The sequence below is a fragment of the Theropithecus gelada genome, chromosome 9 (genome assembly GCF_003255815.1).
Source record: "Theropithecus gelada isolate Dixy chromosome 9, Tgel_1.0, whole genome shotgun sequence".
In the NCBI taxonomy this organism is placed as follows: domain Eukaryota; kingdom Metazoa; phylum Chordata; class Mammalia; order Primates; family Cercopithecidae; genus Theropithecus; species Theropithecus gelada.
The window spans coordinates 26,884,139-26,905,821 of NC_037677.1; the positions used below are offsets into that span (position 1 = coordinate 26,884,139).

Below are 21,683 nucleotides of genomic sequence, written 5' to 3' on the forward strand. Positions count from 1 at the left end.
TTGGATAGTTTGAAACATAATACAAAGTTATTACTCTATTGTACTCCTTCAATATGTTCCTATCTCTGGAATCTCTAAGAAATACTTCAAGCAGATTTCTGTTATTAGAATTAACTTAATTTACTAAATATTAAAGTAGGGATACTGGATCTGAAATCTGTTTATTACTGTTTCACTAAGGAGTTAGTGGCTAAAGACACTGGACACATTCAGAAGCGATCTGGACCACTCAAGTCAATTAAATGGTTTTCAATAAACTGCTAGATGAGTTTTTGTAACCAAGAGATCCTAGAAGGCACAGATATTCTTAAAGTTTGATTCTTAAGGGGCTTATTAGCAACTGTGGACATTTAACTCCAATATTATTAAAATGTATATAGAAGGTAAATTATGCTTCTGCTTTATCCCATAGAAAACCATAATGAAGGTTAAAAGACTCACCCTAGGGGTTTTAGGAAATCAAGAGGAAGATCATAGACAAGAATTTAAAAATCTTAAGTCTGATAAACCAGAAGGCTTTTAAAATTAGTTTATAATGGTCCCTACAATTAGCCTAATTTAAACAGGCCAATAAACTTTATGTAGCAATAAGCAAATTAATCCATTACACTTAATACACATTAAATATAAAATTTCATTTTAAACATTTGGGAGAGATACATTTCCTCGTAGAGAGTCAAATGAATGAAACTAAATACCTTAGTTTCTAGGATCTTAATAAGATGGTCCAATCCTTGATTGTCTCTTAGCATTGTTCGAGACTCCTTATCTTTTGTAATAACACCTAAGGTTTTGAGAGCCAACAACTGAATCACTGGATATTCTGACTTCAAGAGCTCTAAGATAGGAGGTATTGCATTTAGTTCTTGAAGTGTAGTTCGACACTGAAAATCCTGCCACAAAATACAGATAATCAAAACAATATTTTTTTAAGCAAAATACATTCTCAAGAATGGAGGAATTCTGTTTTCTAACACAAGAATATAAGTTATAATTTTCCCATCTTTTACTCCAGATTCCCTTCCAAAATAACTCACAAAAATAAGAAATCTTTCCATTGACAACACCAAAATTTATTTTAACTGTAATATGTAGACATTGTCTACAACAAAATATACATGGTCTATGTCTTTTGTAGTATCTATTGTTTATTATACAGCAAATTCTGATTACTCTAAACAGCATTATAATAAAATCTATGCATAATAAAATTCTTTTCACACTTGGATACACTGCTTCAAATAGTAATTAATACAATGATATGGCATTGATTCCTTATTATCTCATTCAAATGGATTCTTTATGAAATACCTATTAGCATGCAGTACTGCTGACAGGCCCTCTGCATGCAAATTTAAAGCAGGTTTATTCAGATACATGACCTTTATTTAAGACATTTACACAATCAAGAGGTCATTGTAATCCAGATAATTGTTGTGCTTGTATGTCTGTGATTCTGTGTGAGTGAAGAAGTGGGTGGTTGGGGGAGCTTAAGAAAACAAGCCAAGAAGCCATGAAAAGCTCCCAAACTCTTTTAAGACATGACACCTTTAATCAAAACATTTATAAATAATCAAAACATATATAAAATATACTATTTTATATTTACACTATTTTTTATATTTTACTATTTTACTATATATATTTATAAGGCAGAAAGGCTCCAATTGTAGCTTAGCTTTCCCCTGTCCATCCTTCAGTTGATCACTAATATTCAGCTTCCTTTAGACACAACTGTAGGTTGCTTTTTGTCATGGATTGAATTGTATCCCTCCAAAATAAGTGTTGAAGTCCTAACCCCAGTACCTCATAATGTGACCTTATTGAAAACAGGGTCATTGCAGATGTAATTAGTTAAGATGAGGTCGTCCCGGAGTAAAGTGGGCCTTTAGCGGTGTCCTTGTACAATTAGTGTCCTTAGGAGAGAGAGATGACAGAGGGAGAGCTTGCTGGAATGCAACCACAAGCCAAGGGATGCCACCAATGGATGGCCACTACATGAAGATGGGAAGAGGAGAGGAAGGGTCTTATGTAGTCTCAGCGGGGATGTGGTCCTACTGACACCTTGATTTTGGACTTCTGGCCTCCAGAACTGTGACTGTTTGTAGTTTTAAGCCACCTAGTTTGTAGTACTTTGTTACAGCAGCCTGAGGAAACTAATGCACATTTTTAAGCCAGTACTGCTGTTAAGAACCGTGGAGGTAATTATTTTTATTTCTTCTTGATTAAAACAATAGGGAAATATTGCTGTAAGGAGTCTTTGGATTTAAAACACAAATATGCTTACAGGAATATTTAATCAAATGATGTAAAGCCAAAGTGATGGGAGAAGGGAAAAGAGGGACTAAGCTTCCTCTTTAGGATGTCTTTTTTAGGAAGGGAGGAGGAGTGGCAACTGCATGCTGGGCCAGGAATTTCGCTTTTGCTGCCTTTTGACATGAGCCTGTTTGTCTCTCTCTGCCTGGATACGTTGCCTCTCCAGTAATCCTCTTCTTCACTCTCGTTTTGGTATCTCCTCATTTCTTACTCTATTGATGGCCATTTAAAATTTGTGTCTTTCCAATTTCCGGTGATCTAAAGTTCACCAAATGTGCATGATAATTGTTAAGGAATCTAAGCAGCAGAGAAGGCTGTTCAAAATATCAGGAAGCTGACCTGCTGTGAGCGTTAGGGTGTGTGTGTGTGTGTGTGTTCCCGGGGTGGGGGTTCAAAGGACAGGACTGTAGGGGAGGGGAAGGTTGACAGTTTATTTCCATGACAAAGGAAAACAGCACAGTGAGGTGGCGTCTTGCTATTGTGGACAATGAATTCTGTTCTGCACACTCAGATCATTAGATTTTTAGCAACAAATAAGCCTAAACCAAAATCTCAGTACATTGAATAGGGTATATATTACATCCGATGTGCTTAGACCACCAGGGTTCAATCAATAGTAACTGCCCAGGTTCCACATATTAGATTTCTTGTTTCAAAAGAAGTACATTTTATTTGCATGCCATTCTATTCTTTAAAAATAGAAATACGTTTCCAAAATACTTTTTCATAGGAAACAATGACTTATGTGAAAATTGAAAGGTATCTACATTAAGCTTCCATTATTTTTTTTCTCTGAATGATAAATACCAGTAAAAAGAAGATCTAATGATGCAAAACTGCTGAGTTTTTAAAAGCTTTTTTCTATTTTTAATGGGAAAATAAATTCTAAAATCAGCTTTCGTCAGAACACTTTTTAGAAATTAATCTTACCTGCACCAAGTTGTAAATGCATTCCATAGAATTCTTCTTTACATCCGGGTCTGGGCTACTCAGTAGTCTGATGAGTGGCTCTAATCCCCCATGTTCAAATATTTGCACTTTACTGGTGTACTCTGCAGACATGTTTGCTAGACAAAGGCTAGCAAACTCATGGATAACTACTTCTTCTGTGTATCAAAAATAAATAACACAAGTATGCCAACTGCTTATTATTCAGTCACTACTTTAAAATATGCTTTGGAAACCAAAGCTCTGCAAATTGTATCTTGCTTATAGCTCACCTTTTTTATAAACTCAAAATTGAGTTGTGGTTTGAGAGATTTTAATAACACTTCACAATAGCTCATGAATGATTTTCAATATATAGTTTGATCAACTGTAAAAAAATCCAGTTCCATTTTTTAAAACAGATATAGAATGCAAAGTTACCTTCTGGAGCGAGCTGGGCAATGACAGAATTCATGACATCTAACTCCCTTAACAATTTTTTAACATCATCTACAAAGGAAGAAACAATATTGATGTTTATTGATAATAATAATAGGCCGGGTGTGGTGGTTCATGACTGTAATCCCAGCATTTTGGAAGGCTGAGGCAGGTGAATCACTTGAGGTCAGGAGTTCAAGACCAGCCTGGCCAACATGGTGAAACCCCTAGCTTATTAAAAATACAAAAATTGGCCAGGTATGGTAGCTTGTACCTGTAATCCCAGCTACTTGGGAGGCTGAGGCAGGAGAATCGCTTGAACCTGGGAGGCAGAGGTTGCAGTAAGCTGAGATCACGCCACTGAAATCTAGCCTGGGCAACGGAGTGAGACCCTGTCTCAAAATAATAATGATAATGGCAGTATCTACTGAACACTCCCTTATGAGACAGGTAATACTATTATCTCATTTTACAGATGAGGAAATTGAGGCTCAAAACCACACAGCAAGTGGTGGGGCAGGTTTCTTGCCTAGGTGGGGCCAACCCCCCAACACATTCTCTAGCCTGCTGTATTCCTCGATCCTGAGCTGTACTTCCTTCTAAGACCCTAGAAACAATAACCATAAAAGTGCAAAATGTGCCTAGAACACATATCAGAAGAGTTGAGTTACTGTGTCCTACATTTATTTATTATGTAATAGTAATCTTTGTGTGTGTGTGTTTTGCTGGGAGGGTATTTTTTAATTCTGATTTTAATAAATCTTGTACAGAATACAAATAAGAATTATCCAGCCTATTTCAATTAATACAGCTTCATTGCTTACATTCAATTCGATTATTAGAAATGCCAAAAATGCTTAAAAATAAGTATATTGACTGTTGTAAAGTACATTTTATACTATTTTTGTCAGCCTGATTAAAGCTAGACAGGTATGCCTGTGTGCAGGGCTCTAACCTCAGTGCCACTACTAACCACCTGCATGACTTTGGGCAAATAAACGAATGCTTTGAGGTATCTATCCTACTTTTAAGATAAAGAGTTGCATAAGAGGTGTTACAAAGGTTTGTGTGTGTGTTTGTTTTGAGACAGGGTTTCACTCTGTCACCCAGGCTGGGGTGCAGTGGTGTGATCATGGCTCACTGCAGCCTCAATCTCCTGGGCTCAAGCAATCCTCCCACCTCAGCCTCCCAAAGTGCTGGGATTACAGGCGTGAGCCACCATGCCTGGCCACAAAATATTTTTGTTTCTCAAATTCCATGGTATATAAATAGAATAAAACATAAGAAATTTAAAAAAACTTCCCTTTTTTGGTTATAATTTTCCTTTTTTGTTTTTGGTTAAACATTCAATATGATACTAATATAGAATTGTTACACAGATAATCCTTGTGATAAATTTAGGAGGGCCCATAATTCAATTGAGTACTGCCTTATTTTAACTTCTCTATGCCTCTGTTAGCTCAGATGTAAAGGAAATAATAATAGTATCTACTTCACAGGGCTGTTAGATAGGGTTAAATGATTTAATATATCAGTAGCACTTAGCACAGTGCCTGGCCCCTTGTCAGTGCATGTAAGTGTTAACTAGTATTATTACCATAGTCTAAGTTGGTGGGACATGCACTGCGCCATGACTGTCCTCATCCTGTTGCTATCTCGGGAAACACTCCCAGGCTGCTGCCTTAGAGCGCAACTACCATCAGAGCTCCCAAAGTCACTGCCTTCCACTGACTCCTCGCAGAGGGCCCCGGCAAAAGCAGTCTCTAGCTGAGGCTGTAATGGCACAGACGCCACACAAAACCGCCCTTCCACGTCTCTCCCCAACTTCCATTCATAACTGTCCCTGAACACACTCACACCACAAACCCCTGCTGGACATGGAATAAGGAGGCCTCACTGTCATCACACGGGGTCCAGGGAAAACGGCGAGCAGCAGGTAGGCAGGAAAACTAGGAAAGAATCCGTGCTTGTGTTTTGCTGAGATTATCATAAGATGGGAAAGCATAATGATTTTAGCCATGTACCATGATAGGCATGTGTTTATTCATAGCTACCTACGTTTAATGTTAGAATTCAGTTTCCACTAAGAGTGTCATTTAAAATTTATTATGAGTTACAGGGTTTTTGGTGGCTAACTCAAAAACTACCATTAGAAAATGACAAGGAAAACATATCCTGTTCATAAGTCAGAGACTGCCTTTATTGGCATGGTGGTCAAACTGATATTCTAATGGACCTAATAGTGTCTTTTAACTAATATTATTATACCGTCATATCATATGATACTAATATGTTATTTAATATATAATGTATAATTACATATTAATATATTATACTAATGATACATAATATAATTGATATTAATTGTATTCTTGATATTAATCACATATTAATGTTAATCATGTACACATGATTAATATTACATAGTATATATTATATATTAATAGAATAATAATATGGCATATATGATTCCAAGCAAGTAATAGGTCTAAGAAGTAAATGCACTTTTTAAAATTTATTCTTTTGAGACAGTCTCACTCTGTCGCCCAGGCTGGAGTACAGTGGCGCGATCTCAACTCACTGCAACCTCCACCTCCTGAGTTCAAGTGATTCTACTGCCTCAGCCTCCCGAGTAGCTGGGATTACAGGCACCTGCCACTATGCCTGGCTAATTTTTGTATTTTTAGTAGAGACAGGGTTTCACTATGTTGGTCAGGCTGGTCTCGAACTCCTGACCTAAAGTGATCCGCCTACCTTGGTAAATGCACATTTAAATTTATCTTTTGTAAAATATAGTTTGCAGTTTCAAAAAAAATCAGTTTATCAAAACTCTTTAGGCTTTGTTCACTAAGAAATATATATGAAATGTAACATACATGTAGGCAGGCAAATTACATTACACTAAAGAAAAAAACTTTAAGAGAAAATGATTGCTATCTCAGCTTGCAGGACTACCTCACCAACTCTGAGAGGAGTTTTTGCATGGATGTGCTTGCACATATTTTCCTATTTTAAAATTATCCCTTAAAATATGAAATCACACATTTGCTGCATTATACTGATAAAACGTTTTTGTGAACATTAAAGTCAGTTTAAATAAAATTGAAACAAATTCCTTAATGTTAAATTTAAAAGAATGATAATGCATTACATGGGATTATTTGATTATTTTTTAAAGTTGATACTTACTATTAGAAGACAGGATTCCAAATATCATAGTAGCATTTCTTCTTACAATTTTATCTTCGTGGGTGAGTAGCTTAGTTAAAGGTTCCACAGCTCCAAGTTCAAGGAGGGTTGCTTTATTTTCCTCACCTGACATCACACGTAAAACAAAACCATACATGGATATTATCGATCTCATCAGCATTCTGCCTTGTGCCATTCCAATTTCTTATTTGCCATTTGCCTTTCACATTATTCTTGGCTTACACTCGTATTTCCCTCAGAATAAACTTAAAAGACAGGCATCCCGGACATTTCCTCCTCTTCCTTCCCCTGTTTACAAAGCTGGCTTCATCTTGTCTTCAGTTCTGAGCTCACACTGCACCTCCTTGGAGCAGTCCCCCACAATCACCCTATCTACTGTCACCACATCCAAGTCTTTCTTATCCCCCTTTATCCTGTTGTAATTTTGTCATATCACTTAACAACCTCTGTGTTTTGCTTACTTACTCCATGATAACTCCTCATAAGGACAGATGCCCTTTCTGCCCTATTCTCTCATAACCTTAGTGCCTAGCACGGTGCCGGTCATGTAACAGAAACTCAACAAATACTTCCTTGCATAATTAATTAGTTCTAGCCCTTTTTTGTAGATTTGATAGAATTGTTTATAGATGTCATCACATTAATTTTATGTGCCAAAGCGACTGAGCTAAGGGATGCACAAATAGCTACTAAAACGTTTCTGGGTGTGTCTGTAAGGGTGTTCCTGGAAGAGATTAGCATTTGAATCTCTAAACTGAGTAAAGACGTGCGCTCACCAGTGTGAGTGGGCAATATCCAATCTGTTGAGGGCTTGAGTAACAGAGAGTGTAAAAAGGAAAAATCCTCTCTCTTTTTGAGCTGGGACTTCCATCTTCTCTTGCCCTGGAACATTGGAGCTCCTGTTCTCAGGCCTCGGGACTCCAGGACTTTACAGCAGCTTTGGTTCTCTGGCCTTAGGACACAGACTGAATTACACCCCTGGCTCTCCTTATTCTCCAGCTTGCACATGGTATTGTCATGAGACTTCTCAGCCTCCACAATCATGTGAGCCAATTCCCATTACAAATCTTCTCATATATTTCTACATATGTCCTATTGGTTCTCTTTCTCTAGAGAATCCTGACTAATACAATGCAAAAGATAACTGTAATAATAGAGAAAACTGAAATTGAGGAGGGGTGTTTATGGGAACTCTACTTCTCATTTCTCTTTTCTTTTTTTCTTGAGACAAGGTCTTGCTCTGTCACACAGGCTGGAGTGCAATGGCATGATCATGGCTCTCTGCAGTCTCAACCTCCTGGGCTCAAGTTTTTCTCTCACCTCAGTCTCCTGAGTAGCTGGGGCTACAGGCAAACACCACCATGCCTAGCTAATTTTTTTTTCAACTTTTTTTTGTAGAGATGGGGTCTCACTATGTTTCTCAGGCTGGTCTCAAACTCCTGGGCTCAAGTGATCCTCCTGCCTCAGCCTCCCGAAGTGCTGGGATTACAGGCTCCACAAGCCACTGTGTCTGGCCTCATTTTTCTATAAACCTAAAACTGCTTACGGAAAAAGTCTAGAATTTTTAAAAACAATATATTCTCTAAGTTGTGAGAAAAATTCTGCAAATATATGTCTGATACAGAAATAAAGAATGTGTATCCAGAATATATAATTTCTAAAACTGAATAAGAAAACAAGCAAATTTTAAAATATATATGAACAAATGATTTGAACAGATACATCACCAAAGAGGATATACAATGATGATAAAGTACATTTTCTCTGCATCATTAGTCATTAGGGAAATGCAAATTAAAACCACAATGAGATACCACTTCACAGCCACAAAGATTACTATAATCAAAAAGATGAACAGCAACAAGTGCCAGCTAGTGTAGAGCGAAATTAGAACCCTCATATATTGCTGGTGAGAATATAAAACGTACAAATCACTTTGGAAAATGGTTTGGCAGTTTCTTAAAATGTTGATGTACACCTACCATATGACCCAGGCAAACTGTGGTAAATCCATATAATGGAATAGCAATAAAAAGAAATGCTACAATATGAATTAATCTCAAAATAATTAGGGTGCATGAACAGAGCCAGATTATATCATCTTCTATAAATCAAATAGAGATAGTTCTACCTCTTTCTCTAATTTGTGAGAAAGTTTTTAACTACAAATTTTCTGGATGCCTTCTATTTCTTTTTCTTGCCTGATTGCATTGGCAAGAACCTCCCATACAATGTTGAATACAGACATCCTTCTCTTGCTCCTGATCTTAGGGGAAAAGCATTCAGTTTTTTAGCATTAAGTGTGATGTAAGGCATAGAGTTTTTTTGTAGATATCTTTTATTAGGCAGAGAAAGTTTATATCTATTCCTACTTTGCAGACATATTTTATCAGGAGTGGATGTTGGATTTTGCCAAAAAGGTTGTTTGCATGTATTAAGATGATCATATGGTTTTTCTTTTTTCTTAAAAAAATTTTTTTTTCTTATTGCTGCTGTAATAACAAAACTAGTGGTTTAACAACAGCACAAATTTATTATCTTATGGTTTGAAAGTCAGAAGCCTGATCTATATCTCAGTAGGTGAAATTCAAAATGTTGGCAGGGCTATCTATGCTCCTTGGGAGCTAAGCTCTATGGCAGAATCCATTTCCTTTTCTTTTCCAGGTAGCATGCCTTGGTTACTGAGTCCCTTTCATCTTCAAAGCCAGAAATCACACCCTTCTGACCTCTGTTTCCACCACCATATCATCTCCAATTCTGTCTCTCTTGCCTTCTTCTTTCACCAATAAGGGCCTTTGTGATTGTGTTGGCCCAACCTAGATAATCCAAGGTAATCTCCTCATCTCAAAGAGAGTTGATTAGCAACCTTAATTCTATCAGCATTCTTATTTCTCCCTTGTCATGTAACACAATATTTTCATAGCTTCCAGGGATTCTGATGTAGATATTTTGGGGTTATTTTTCTACCTACCACACATGGTAAAATACCTTGAGTGATTTTCAGTTATTAAACCAATCTTGCAATCTGGGAATAAGAGTCATTTAGTCATGATGTGTTAGCTTTCTTTATACATTGCTGCATTTAATTTGCTAACATTTTGTTTAGAATTTTTACATCTATGTTAATAAGGCATATTGACTTGCAGATTTCTTTCTTGCCTTTTTCTGTTTGGGCCTTTATACAGTAGTGGTGGCCTCACAGAATGAATTGGGAAGTACGTCATCCTTTTCAATTTTCTGAAAGTATTTGTGTGTAATTGGTATTATTTCTTCCTTAAATGTTCGGTAGAATTCACCAGTAAAATCATCTGGACCTGGAGTTTTGTTTGTGAGAAAGTTTTTAACTACAAATTTCAGTTTTTGTAATATAGAGCTATTCAAACTGTCTTTTTCTTAGTGAGCTTGGAAATTTATATCTTGAAATAAACTTGTCCACTTAATCTAAGTTGTGGCATTTATTGGTATTAATTTATTGATAATATTCCTTTTATCCTGTTCATATCTGTAGGATCTCTAGTGATGTCCCTTCTCCCACTCCTGATATGGATAATTTGTCTTCTCTCTTATTTTGTCTATCAATCCATTTAGAGGTTTATCATTCTTACTGATCTCAAAAAGCAGCTTTTCATTTTTATGGCTCATCAATTTTTTTGTTATCTATTTCACTGATTTATACTGAGATATCTATTACATCCTTTTTACTAACTTTTGGTTTGTTTTTTGTTTTTGTTTCGAGACGGAGTCTCACTCTATTGCCAGGCTGGAGTGCAGTGGCATGATCTCGGCTCACTGCAACCTCTGCCTCCCAGGTTCAAGAGATTCCCCTGCCTCAGCCTCCCAAGTAGCTGGGACTACAGACGCGCGCCACCACGCCTGGCTAATTTTCTGTATTTCAGTAGAGATAGGGTTTCACCATGTTGGTCAGTATGGTCTCAATGTCCCGACCCCATGATCTGCTCACCTCAGCCTCTCAAAGTTCCAGGATTACAGGCAAGAGCCACTGCACCCAGCCTTGTTCTTCTTTTTCTAGTTTCTTAAGATAGAAGTTGAGGTTATTGGTTTGAGACTTTCCTTGTTTTCCAGTATAGGCATTTAGTGCAATCAACTTCTCTCTGAATACTTTTAGTGGCATCCTTTACTGTGTTTTAATTTTCAATTCTGATTTTTGTTTTGATTTCTTCTTTGATTTGTGAGTCATTTAAAAGTATGTTATTTATTTTCTAACTACTTAACAATTATCCAGAGTTTTCTACATTATTGATTTCTAAGTCCACTGTGGTATGAAAATATATTTTGTGTTATTGGAATCACTTAAAATTTATTGAGGCTTATTTTATGGCCCAGAATATGATCTATTTGGATAAATGTTCTGTACGCACTTGAAAAAAAATGTGTACTCTACTGCTCTTAAAGTGTTCTATAAATATTAATTAGGTTAAATTCATTGATATTGTCAAATCCTTTATATACTTATATATTTTCTGTCTACTTGTTCTTTCATTTATTGAGAGGAGTATTTAAATCTCCAGCTCTAATTGTGGATATCTATTTCTCCTTGCATTATTAGCTCCATGTATTTTGAAGATCTCATATTTGGTACATAACTGTTTAAGATTTTTCGACCCAGGAAGCACAAAGGGTCAAGGAATTCCCTTTCCTAGTAAAGAGAAGCTGTGACAGATGGTACCTTGAAAATCGGGACACTCCCACCCTAATACTGCGCTTTTCCAACAGTGGTAGCAAATGGCACACCAGGAGATTATATCCCGTGCCTGGCTCATAGGGTCCCACACCCACGGAGCCTCACTCACTGCTAGCACAGCAGTCTGAGATCGAACTGCAAGGTGACAGCATGGCTGGGGAAGGGGCTGTTGCTGAGGCTTCAGTCGGTAAACAGAGCAGACCGGAAGCTCCAACTGGGTGGAGCCCACCACAACTCAAGGAGGCCTGCCTGCCTCTGTAGACTCCACCTCTGGAGGCAGGGCATAGCTGAACAAAAGGCAGTAGAAACTTCTACAGACTTAAATGTCCCTGTCTGACAGCTTTGAAGAGAGTAGTGGTTCTCCCAGCACAGAGTTTGAGATCTGAGAATGGACAGACTGCCTCCTCAAGTGGGTCCCTTACTGCCAAGTAGCCTAACTGGGAGACACCTGCCAGTAGGGGCCAACTGACACCTCATACAGCCAGGTGCCCCTCTGAGATGAAGCTTTCAGAAGAAGGATCAGACAGCAACATTTGCTGTTCTGCAGTATTTGCTGTTCTGCAACCTCTGCTGGTGATACCCAGGCAAACAGGGTCTGGAGTGGACCTCCAGCAAACTCCAACAGACCTGCAGCTGAGGGTCCTGACTGTCAGAAGGAAAACTAACAAATAGAAAGGACATCCACACCAAAACCCCATCTGTATGTCACCATCATCTAAGACCAAAGGTAGATAAAACCACAAAGATAGGGAGAAACCAGAGCAGAAAAGCTGAAAATTCTAAAAATCAGAGTGCCTCTTCTCCTCCAAAGGAATGCAGCTCCTCACCAGCAACAGAACAAAGCTGGACAGAGAATGACTTTGACGAGTTGAGAGAAGAAGGCTTCAGGTGATCAGTAGTAACAAACTTCTCCGAGCTAAAGGAGGCTGTTCGAACCCATCACAAAGAAGCTAAAAACCTTGAAAAAAGAGTAGACAAATGACTACTTAGAATAAACAGTGTAGAGAAGTCCTTAAATCACCCGACAGAGCTGACAACCACAGCACGAGAACTATGTGATGCATGTACAAGCTTCAGTAGCCGATTTCATCAACTGGAAGAAAGGTTATCAGTCATTGAAGGTCAAATGAATGAAATGAAGCAAGAAAAGAAGTTTAGAGAAAAAAGAGTGAAAAAACAAACAAACAAACAAAGCCTCCAAGAAATATGGGACAATGTGAATAGACCGAATCTATATCTGATTGGCACACCTGAAAGGGATGGGGAGAATGGAACCAACTTGGAAAACACTCTTCAGGATATTATCCAGGAGAACTTCCCTAACCTAGTGAGGCAGGCCAACATTCAAATTCAGGAAATGCAGAGAATGCCACAATGATACTCCTCAAGAAGAGCAATTCCAAGACACATAATTGTCAGATTCACCAAGGTTGAAATGAAAGAAAAAATATTAAGGGCAGCCAGAGAGAAAGGTGGGGTTATCCACAAAGGGAAACCCATCAGACTAACAGCAAATCTCTTGAGAGAAACTCTACAAGCCAGAAGAGAGTGGGGGCTAATATTCAACATTCTTAAAGAATTTTCAACCCAGAATTTTCTATCCAGTCAAACTAAGCTTCATAAGTGAAGGAGAAATAAAATCCTCTACAGACAAGCAAATGCTGAGAGATTTTGTCACCACCACGCCTGCCTTACAACAGCTCCTGAAGGAAGCACTAAACATGGAAAGGAACAACCAGTACCAGCCACTGCAAAAACATGCCAAATTGTAAAGACCATCAATGCTAGGAAGAGACTGCATCAACTAATGAGCTAAATAACCAGCTAACATCATAATGACAGGATCAAGTTCACACAAAACAATATTAACCTTAAATGTAAATGGGCTAAATGCTCCAATTAAAAGACACAGACTGGCAAATTGGATAAAGAGTCAAGACCCATCAGTCTGCTGTATTCAGGAAACCCATCTCATGTGCAGAGACACACATAGGCTCAAAATAAAGGGATGGAGGAAGATCTACCAAGCAAATGGAAAACACAAAAAAGAGGGGGGTTGCAATCCTAGTTTCTGATAAAACAGACTTTAAACCAACAAAGATCAAAAGACACAAAGAAGGCCATTACATAATGGTAAAGGGATCAATTCAACAAGAAGAGCTAACTATCCTAAATATATATGCACCCAATACAGGAGGATCCAGATTCATAAAGCAAGTCCTCAGAGACTTACAAAGAGACTTAGACTCCCACACAATAATAATGGGAGACTTTAACACTCCACTGTCAACATTAGACAGATCAATGAGAAAGAAAGTTAACAAGGATATCCAGGAATTGAACTCAGCTCTGGACCAAGCAGACCTAAGAGACATCTACAGAACTCTCCACCCCAAATCAACAGAATGTATATTCTTCTTAGCGCCACATCACACTTATTCCAAAATTGACCACATAGTTGGTAGTAAAGCACTCCTCAGCAAATGTAAAAGAACAGAAATTAAACAAACTGTCTCTCAGACCACAGTGCAATCAAACTAGAACTCAGGATTAAGAAACTCACTCAAAACCGCTCAACTACATGGAAACTGAACAATCTGCCCCGGAATTACTACTGGATACATAATGAAATGAAGGCAGAAATAAAGATGTTCTTTGAAACCAATGAGAACAAAGACACAACATACCAGAATCTCTGGGACACATTTAAAGCAGTGTGTAGGGGAAATTTATAGCACTAAATGCCCACATGGGAAAGCAGGAAAGATCTAAAATCGACACCCTAACATCACAATTAAAATAACTAGAGAAGCAAGAGCAAACACATTCAAAAGCTAGCAGAAGTCAAGAAATAACTTAAGATCAGAGCAGAACTGAAGGAGATAGAGACACAAAAAACACTCCAAAAAAATCAATGAATCCAGGAGCTGCTGTTTTGAAAAGATCAAAAAATTGATGGACTGCTAGCAAGAATAATAAAGAAGAGGGAAGAATCAAATAGATGCAATAAAAATGATAAAGGGGATATTGCCACCCATCCCACAGAAATACACACTATCATCAGAGAATACTATAAACACCTCTATGTAAATAAACTAGAAAATCTAGAAGAAATGGATAAAATCCTGGACACATACACCCTCCCAAGACTAAACCAGGAAGAAGTTGAATCCCTGAATAGACCAATAGTAGGTTCTGAAATTGATGCAATAATTAATAGCCTAACAAACAAAAAAAGTCCAGGACCAGACGGATTCACAGCTGAATTCCACCAGGGGTACAAAGAGGAAGTGGTACCATTCCTTCTGAAACCATTCCAATCAATAGAAAAAGAGAGAATCCTCCCTAACTCATTTTATGAGGCCCACATCATCCTGATACCAAAGCCTGGCAGAGACACAACAAAAAAAGAGAATTTTAGACCAATATCCCCGATGAACATCGATGCAAAAATTCTCAATAAAACACTGGCAAACCAAATCCAGCAGCACATCAAAAAGCTTATCCACCATGATCAAGTTGGCTTCATCCCTGGGATGCAAGTCTGGTTCAACATAAATCAATAAACGTAATCCAGCATGTAAACAGAACCAAAGACAAAAACCACATGATTATCTCCATAGATGCAGAAAAGGCCTTTGACAAAATTCAACAGCCCTTCATGCTAAAAACTCTCAATAAACTAGGTATTGATGGGATATATCTCAAAATAATAAGAGATATTTATGACAAACCCACAGCCAATATCATATTGAATGGGCAAAAACTGGAAGTATTCACTTTGAAAACTGGCACAAGACAGGAATGCCCTCTTTCACCACTTCTATTCAACATAGTGTTGGAAGTTCTGGCTAGGGCAATTAGGCAAGAGAAAGAAATCAAGGGTATTCAGTTAGGAAAAGAAGAAGTCAAATTGTCCCTCTTTGCAGATGACATGATTGTATATTTAGAAAACCCCATCGTCTCAGCCCCAAATCTCCTTAAGCTGATAAGCAACTTCAGCAGTCTCAGGATACAAAATCAATGTACAAAAATCGCAAGCATTCCTATACACCAATAACAGACAGAGAGCCAAATAATGAGTGAACTCCCATTCACAATTGCTTCAAAGAGAATAAAATACCTAGGATTCCAACTTACAAGGGATGTGAAGGAGAACCCCTTGAAGGAGAACTACAAACCACTGCTCAATGAAATAAAAGAGGACACAAACAAATGGAAGAACATTCCATGCTCATGGATAAGAAGAATTAATATTGTGAAAATGGTCATACTGCCTAAGGTAATTTATAGATTCAATTCCATCCCTATCAAGCTACCAATGACTTTCTTCACAGAACTGGAAAAAACTACTTTAAAGTTCATATGGAACCAAAAAAGAACCTGCATTGCCAAGACAATCCTAAGCCAAAAGAACAAAGCTGGAGGCATCACGCTACCTGACTTCAAACTACTACAAGGCTACAGTAACCAAAACAGCATGGTACTGGTACCAAAACAGAGATATAGACCAATGGAACAGAATAGAGCCCCCACGAATAATACCACACATCTACAACCATCAGATCTTTGACAAACCTGACAAAAACAAGCAATGGGGAAAGGATTCCCTATTTAATAAATGGTGCTGAGAAAATTGGCTAGCCATATGCAGAAAGCTGAAACTGGATCCCTTCCTTACATCTCATACAAAAATTAATTCAAGATGGGGTAACGACTTAAATGTTAGACCTAAAACTATAAAGTGCAATTCTTGAAGGTGACATGCGGTGTACTCTTGCTTTTTATCCAGTATACCAATTTCTCCCTGTTAAGGTATTTAGGACATTTATATTTAATTTGATTTTTGATATGGTTAGGTTTAAATCCACCATCTCGTTATTTGTTTTTTATATGCCCCATTTTTCCATGTTTTCTTTTTTCTTCATATTCTGCCTTCTTTTCTATGTATTCTAGGAATATTACTTATTCCATTTTATTTCATTTTCTTATTTAATATTATCCTTTATTTTGTTATTTTAGTGGTTTCATTAGGGTTGCAGTATACATCTTTAACGTATCACAGTCTACTTTCAAGTGGTATTAATGCACTTCACATATGAGATCCTAACAATAGTATACTTCCATTTTTTTCCCTTTCTGCCTTGGGGCTGGTGTTGCCATATATTTTGTTTATACATATGTTTCAAATTGCACAATATATGATTATTTTGTTTTAAAATAATAAATTTGCTTTTGAAGTGATTCAAATAACAAAGAAAACATATATGTTGCCATTTCTAGCACTCTGTATTCTTTTTTGTAGATCCATATTTCCATCTAGTGTTATTTTCCTTCTGCCTAAAAGGCCTGTTTTTATTATAAGTAGTAGTGTAGATCTGCTGAAAAAATTATTTTAGTTTTTTTATGTTTAAAAAAAACTTCATTTCACCTAAGTTTTTGAAAGTTTTTTTCTGGATAGTAATTCTAGGTTGAAAGTTTTTATTTTTCTTTTATTCTTTAAAGATTGTTGCTCTATAGACTTCTCACTTGTGAAATTTCTGATGATAAATCATCCTTATTTATAATTTGTTATTTAATATCTATTGTCATCCTTATCTTTTTTGAATGTAACATGTTTTTACTGATTCTGGCTGCTTTTAAGATTTTGTCTTTATCACTGGTTTTAAGCAATTTGATTTTAATGTACTGTGGCATAGTTTGCTTCATATTCTTTGCACTTTGGTTTTGACAAACTTTTTGGATCCATGGACTTAGAGTTTTCATCAGACTTAGGGAAACTTTGGCCATTATTTCTTCAAATGCTTTTTCTGTCTCTGTCTCCCTTTTTCAGAGACTCCAACTACACACATAAGTTTATTAATCTTTTTATTCTGCAATGTCTAATCTGCCTTAATCAAAGCCTATGTATTTTTCATTTCAGACATTGAAGTTTTCATCTCTACAAGTTGTATTCGGGTCTATCTTATAGCTTCCATGTTTTTACTTTCTAAACATATAGAATACGGTTGTAACTAATCTTTCAATGTCTTTTCCTGCTAATTCTAACATCTGGGTCAATTTGATTTACTCATTGATTTATATCTTATGCATTTTTTCTGCTTTTTTTCATGCCTAGTAATTTTTTTATTGGATGCAAGACATTGTGAATTTTACCTTCTTGGGCAATGGATATTTCTGTATTCTTAAGATTTTTTTCAGGGACAAATTAAGTTACTTGGAAGCAACCTGATCCTTTCAAGTCTTGCTTTTAATATTTACTAGGTGGTACTAGAACAGTGTGCAATCTAGGACTAATTATTTCTCATACTGAGGCAAGACTCCTCTGTGTATTCTACATAATGCTCCATGAATTCTGAGGTTTCTGCCTGACTAATGGAACAGGCGCGCTACTCCTAGCCCTCTGTGAGCACCAGGCACTGTTACCCCAATCCTTTGGCTGCCTCTTTGTCCAACTATTTACCTCACATATACATGCTGCTCACTACTCTTCTAAATACAAGAATGGGACCCTTTACAGATCTCCTGAGTTCTCCCTCTGTGGAACTCATTCCTCTCCTTTACTCTGTTCTGAAAACTCTAAATGCCTTTATTTCTCTGGACTTTCATGTTTGTCTTCTTAACTCAGAGAGTTCCAGTACTATGGCCAAAAAGCTCTCTGAAGTCAAAAATCTGAGGCAATCATAGGGTTTACTTCCCTTGTTTCCTGCCTCTCAGTGGTCACTACCCTTTATTGTCTGGTGTTGATAGTCTTGTCAACTGTTATTTCATATATCTGGTTTATTTCCTTCATTGTTTCCACCAATAGAGTAAGTCTACTCTACTTTCACATATTGGATCTGTTTCATTCGTTGTTTCAGGCAGTAGAGTAGTCCGTCTTGGCCAGAAGCCAAAGTCCTATCATATATTTTTTTAATTTTAGAAAACACTACTGGTATAAAACATCAGATTTAAAATTATTTCTGTATTGATTTCATAGGAAATACATTCCTATCTATTTCTTCATGTCATGCAAAAAGAGATATATAATTAGATACATGTGACAGCCAGATGATGTATAATGACTCTATTAGACTGAAAGGGATTCATGCTGCCATAGATGCACAATCCAATATCTCCCTGAAATTTGACCCAGGATTCTACACCATCCATTCAAAAAGATATAGTACCTTCCAGAAACACTCTGGTTTACATCTGGATCCTCAATGATAACCTGAGTGACAAAGCAAGGTGAGTATTGTACCCTTTGCTAATTGAATGATTTGTTGTTCTCTAATTCAATTTCCAACACAATATGTCAAATATCATTTATTTAAAACAAAATTGTTCCTATATTAGTTTGAAATGTTTTATTACAAAAATCAGTTTAGTTACACTAAACTCTCAATTAAATTAATATTCTCAATTAAACTGTCATGCAACATAATAAAAGTCTAATCTTACCATTTGTAGTAATATGAGCACTAAAATATAAGCATCTTGTATGTTTTTAAATCCTCTATGAATAAACCTTTCAATAGAACCTGATATGTAATGTTTACAGTATTTAAATAAGCTTTGTTTTACAACATTAGTTTTACAGAAAAGTTACAAAAACAGTACAAAGAGTTTGCACATACCTCAGACCTAGTTTCCCCTATTATTAACATTTGATGTTAGTATGGTACATTTTTTACAAGTAATGAACTAATATGAAGACACTATTATTAACTAAAGTGCTTAGTTATTCGGATTTCCTTAGTTTTAACCTATCATCTTCTTTCTGTCCCAGCGTCCTATGCCATTAGTCATAATGCCTCCATTATGTGAGTTTCTCAGACTTGGCTGTTGTGGATAGCCATGACAGTTTTGAGGAGCATCAGCTAGGTATTTTGTACCTGAACTGGGATTTGTCTGATTTTAAAAAATCATTATTAGACTGGGGTTATGGATTTTTAAGAAAAATAACACAGAAATAAAGTGTCATTTATATCACATGTCAAGGGCACTTATTATTAATAGGACTTATCACAGTTGGTGAGTTTTTTTTTTTTTTTTTTGGTTGGTTGGTTGGTTGGTTTTTTGAGACAGGGTCTCTCTGTTGCCTAGGCTGGAGTGCAGTGGCATAATCTCAGTTCACTGCAACCTCTGCCTCTCAGGGTCAAGAGTCCTCCCACCTCAGGCTACTGAGTAGCTGGGACTGCAGACATGTGCTGTCACACATGACTTACGTTTTTATTGTTTGTAGAGGTGGGGTTTTGCCATGTTGCCAAGGCTGGTCTTGAACTCCTGGGCTCAAGTGATCCTCCCACCTCAGTCTCCCTAGTAGCTGGGACTACAATCATGCACCACCACACATGGCTAGTTTTTGTATTTTTTTTTTTGTAGGGAGGGGACTTTGACACATTGCCAAGGCTGGTGTCAAACTCCTGGGCTCAAGTGATCCACCCACCTTGGCCTCCCAAAGTGCTGAGATTACAGACATTAGCCACCATGCCCAGATGGGTGGTGTTGATTTTGATCACATAGCTGAGGTGTAGTGTTTGTCAGGTTTATCCATTATAAGCTTATTTTCCCCCAGTTCTATGTTGTACTCTTTGGATATAAATCACTCTGTGCATCTCCCACTCAAAGAGTGGGGAGTTATATTTCACCTTCTTGAAGTCAAGAGTGTCTACATAAACTTTTAGGAATCATTTGTCTCTTCTCTTCCATTTCTTCATTCATTTATTTATATCAGTATGGACTCATGGATACTTATTTTCCACTTGGATTATAAGCCAGTACTACTTTACTTTGTTGTTCTAATTGTTCCAGCTTTGACTATTAGGAGTTCTTTTAGTTTCTGTGACATTTACAATTTCTAAAACCACAATGAAACTTTCAGAATGACTGTTCTACCCAGTGACTAAATTACTCCTTAAGATTAAGCGAGGCACTCAGGGAGAGAGATTGCTTTTAGGTAATGCATTAAATAATATTCTGGTTATCTGAAATAATTCATCTGACAGCAAATAAGTTAAAGACTAGGAAGAAAAGTGCCTAAGAGGTATTAAATATTTTAAGAAATTAATGAAATGGAAAGATAAACTGAAAAAAGTCCAAACCTTTTAAAGCAAATTTATAAAGGGCTTCACATGCTTTAGCCAAAATTTCCTCTTCTGGAGAACGAAGCATTAACACCACAGTGGCTGCTTTTTTGCTTTCAATCATGAATGGATCAAACTGAAAGGCAGAAAGAAAACTATCAGGTTCACATATGAGCTTTAAAAATCACATTAAAAATGAATGGGTCTTAAAACTTAGAGAGAATGTAATCTTGCAAAAAGGATGTGGTCACTGCCCAATAAGTGCACCGCAAAGTTTTTCATTTAAAAAACATCAGCCACTAGAGAAACAATTGTCAGCACTGGAATGCCTGGGGTATGGTAGGAAGAGCAAAATGTTTTGGAATCTGACAGGTCTAGTTTCTCAATTTAGCCATGTGGAATCAAATGAATTATGCTCCTAGAATATCAATTTCTTTTTCTGTTTGATGAGGATAATAGTACCTATCTCAAAGGTACTATCTCAAAGGAGCAAGGAAAGGAGTAGAGGCCATGTATGTAAAGCACTTAGCACGTCATCTGGCGCATGACAGATGTCTGCCAAATGACATATTATAATGCTTATTCAATACACAAAATCCTTGAATACTGTATATATTTTATTTCATGACCATCTCAATAATTAATACTTGCTTTCCAACCACTAGGCTCTAGAAAAGCAGGAATTACATATTTAAAACAATAAAGCACTAGAAAAGAGCATATAACAAAATGTAAAATTGAATAAAACCTGGAACAGGGAAAATGATAATATAGTCTAAAGAAAAGTATAGGACTCTAGGAAGACCTGTGTCCTGAGAATTCATGTGTAATTGAAACGAAATGTGTAACTGAAATGAACTGTTGTTCATAGCACATAGAGGCTTTCTGTGGTCGAGGAGAAAGCAAATTATTACACTATTTTTCTTCCATTTCCAGAGACTAATGAAGGATGGAGTTCTCCTTAGGATAAGGGAAAAAAACTGTATTTCAAAGCTTTAGCTGGTTCTTTGTGTTGGCTTTCC

The 21,683-nt window shown here is 36.9% G+C and overlaps 1 protein-coding gene across 4 annotated transcripts in view; it reads right to left on the reverse strand.

Moving 5' to 3' along the window:
• The window catches only part of ARMC3 (armadillo repeat containing 3), a 115,450-nt gene that overhangs the window by 76,555 nt on the left and 17,212 nt on the right, over positions 1 to 21,683 (reverse strand). For 3 of the 4 annotated variants that reach the window (XM_025396751.1, XM_025396750.1, XM_025396752.1), the window contains exons 3-7: positions 20,680 to 20,797; positions 6,871 to 6,996; positions 3,685 to 3,753; positions 3,247 to 3,422; positions 699 to 893 (exon numbers count right to left, since the gene is read on the reverse strand). In XM_025396751.1, the coding sequence (XP_025252536.1) occupies positions 699 to 893; positions 3,247 to 3,422; positions 3,685 to 3,753; positions 6,871 to 6,996; positions 20,680 to 20,797 (684 nt within the window). The remainder of the gene's footprint in view (positions 1 to 698; positions 894 to 3,246; positions 3,423 to 3,684; positions 3,754 to 6,870; positions 6,997 to 20,679; positions 20,798 to 21,683) is intronic. The other variant, XM_025396753.1, reaches the window with a different exon arrangement.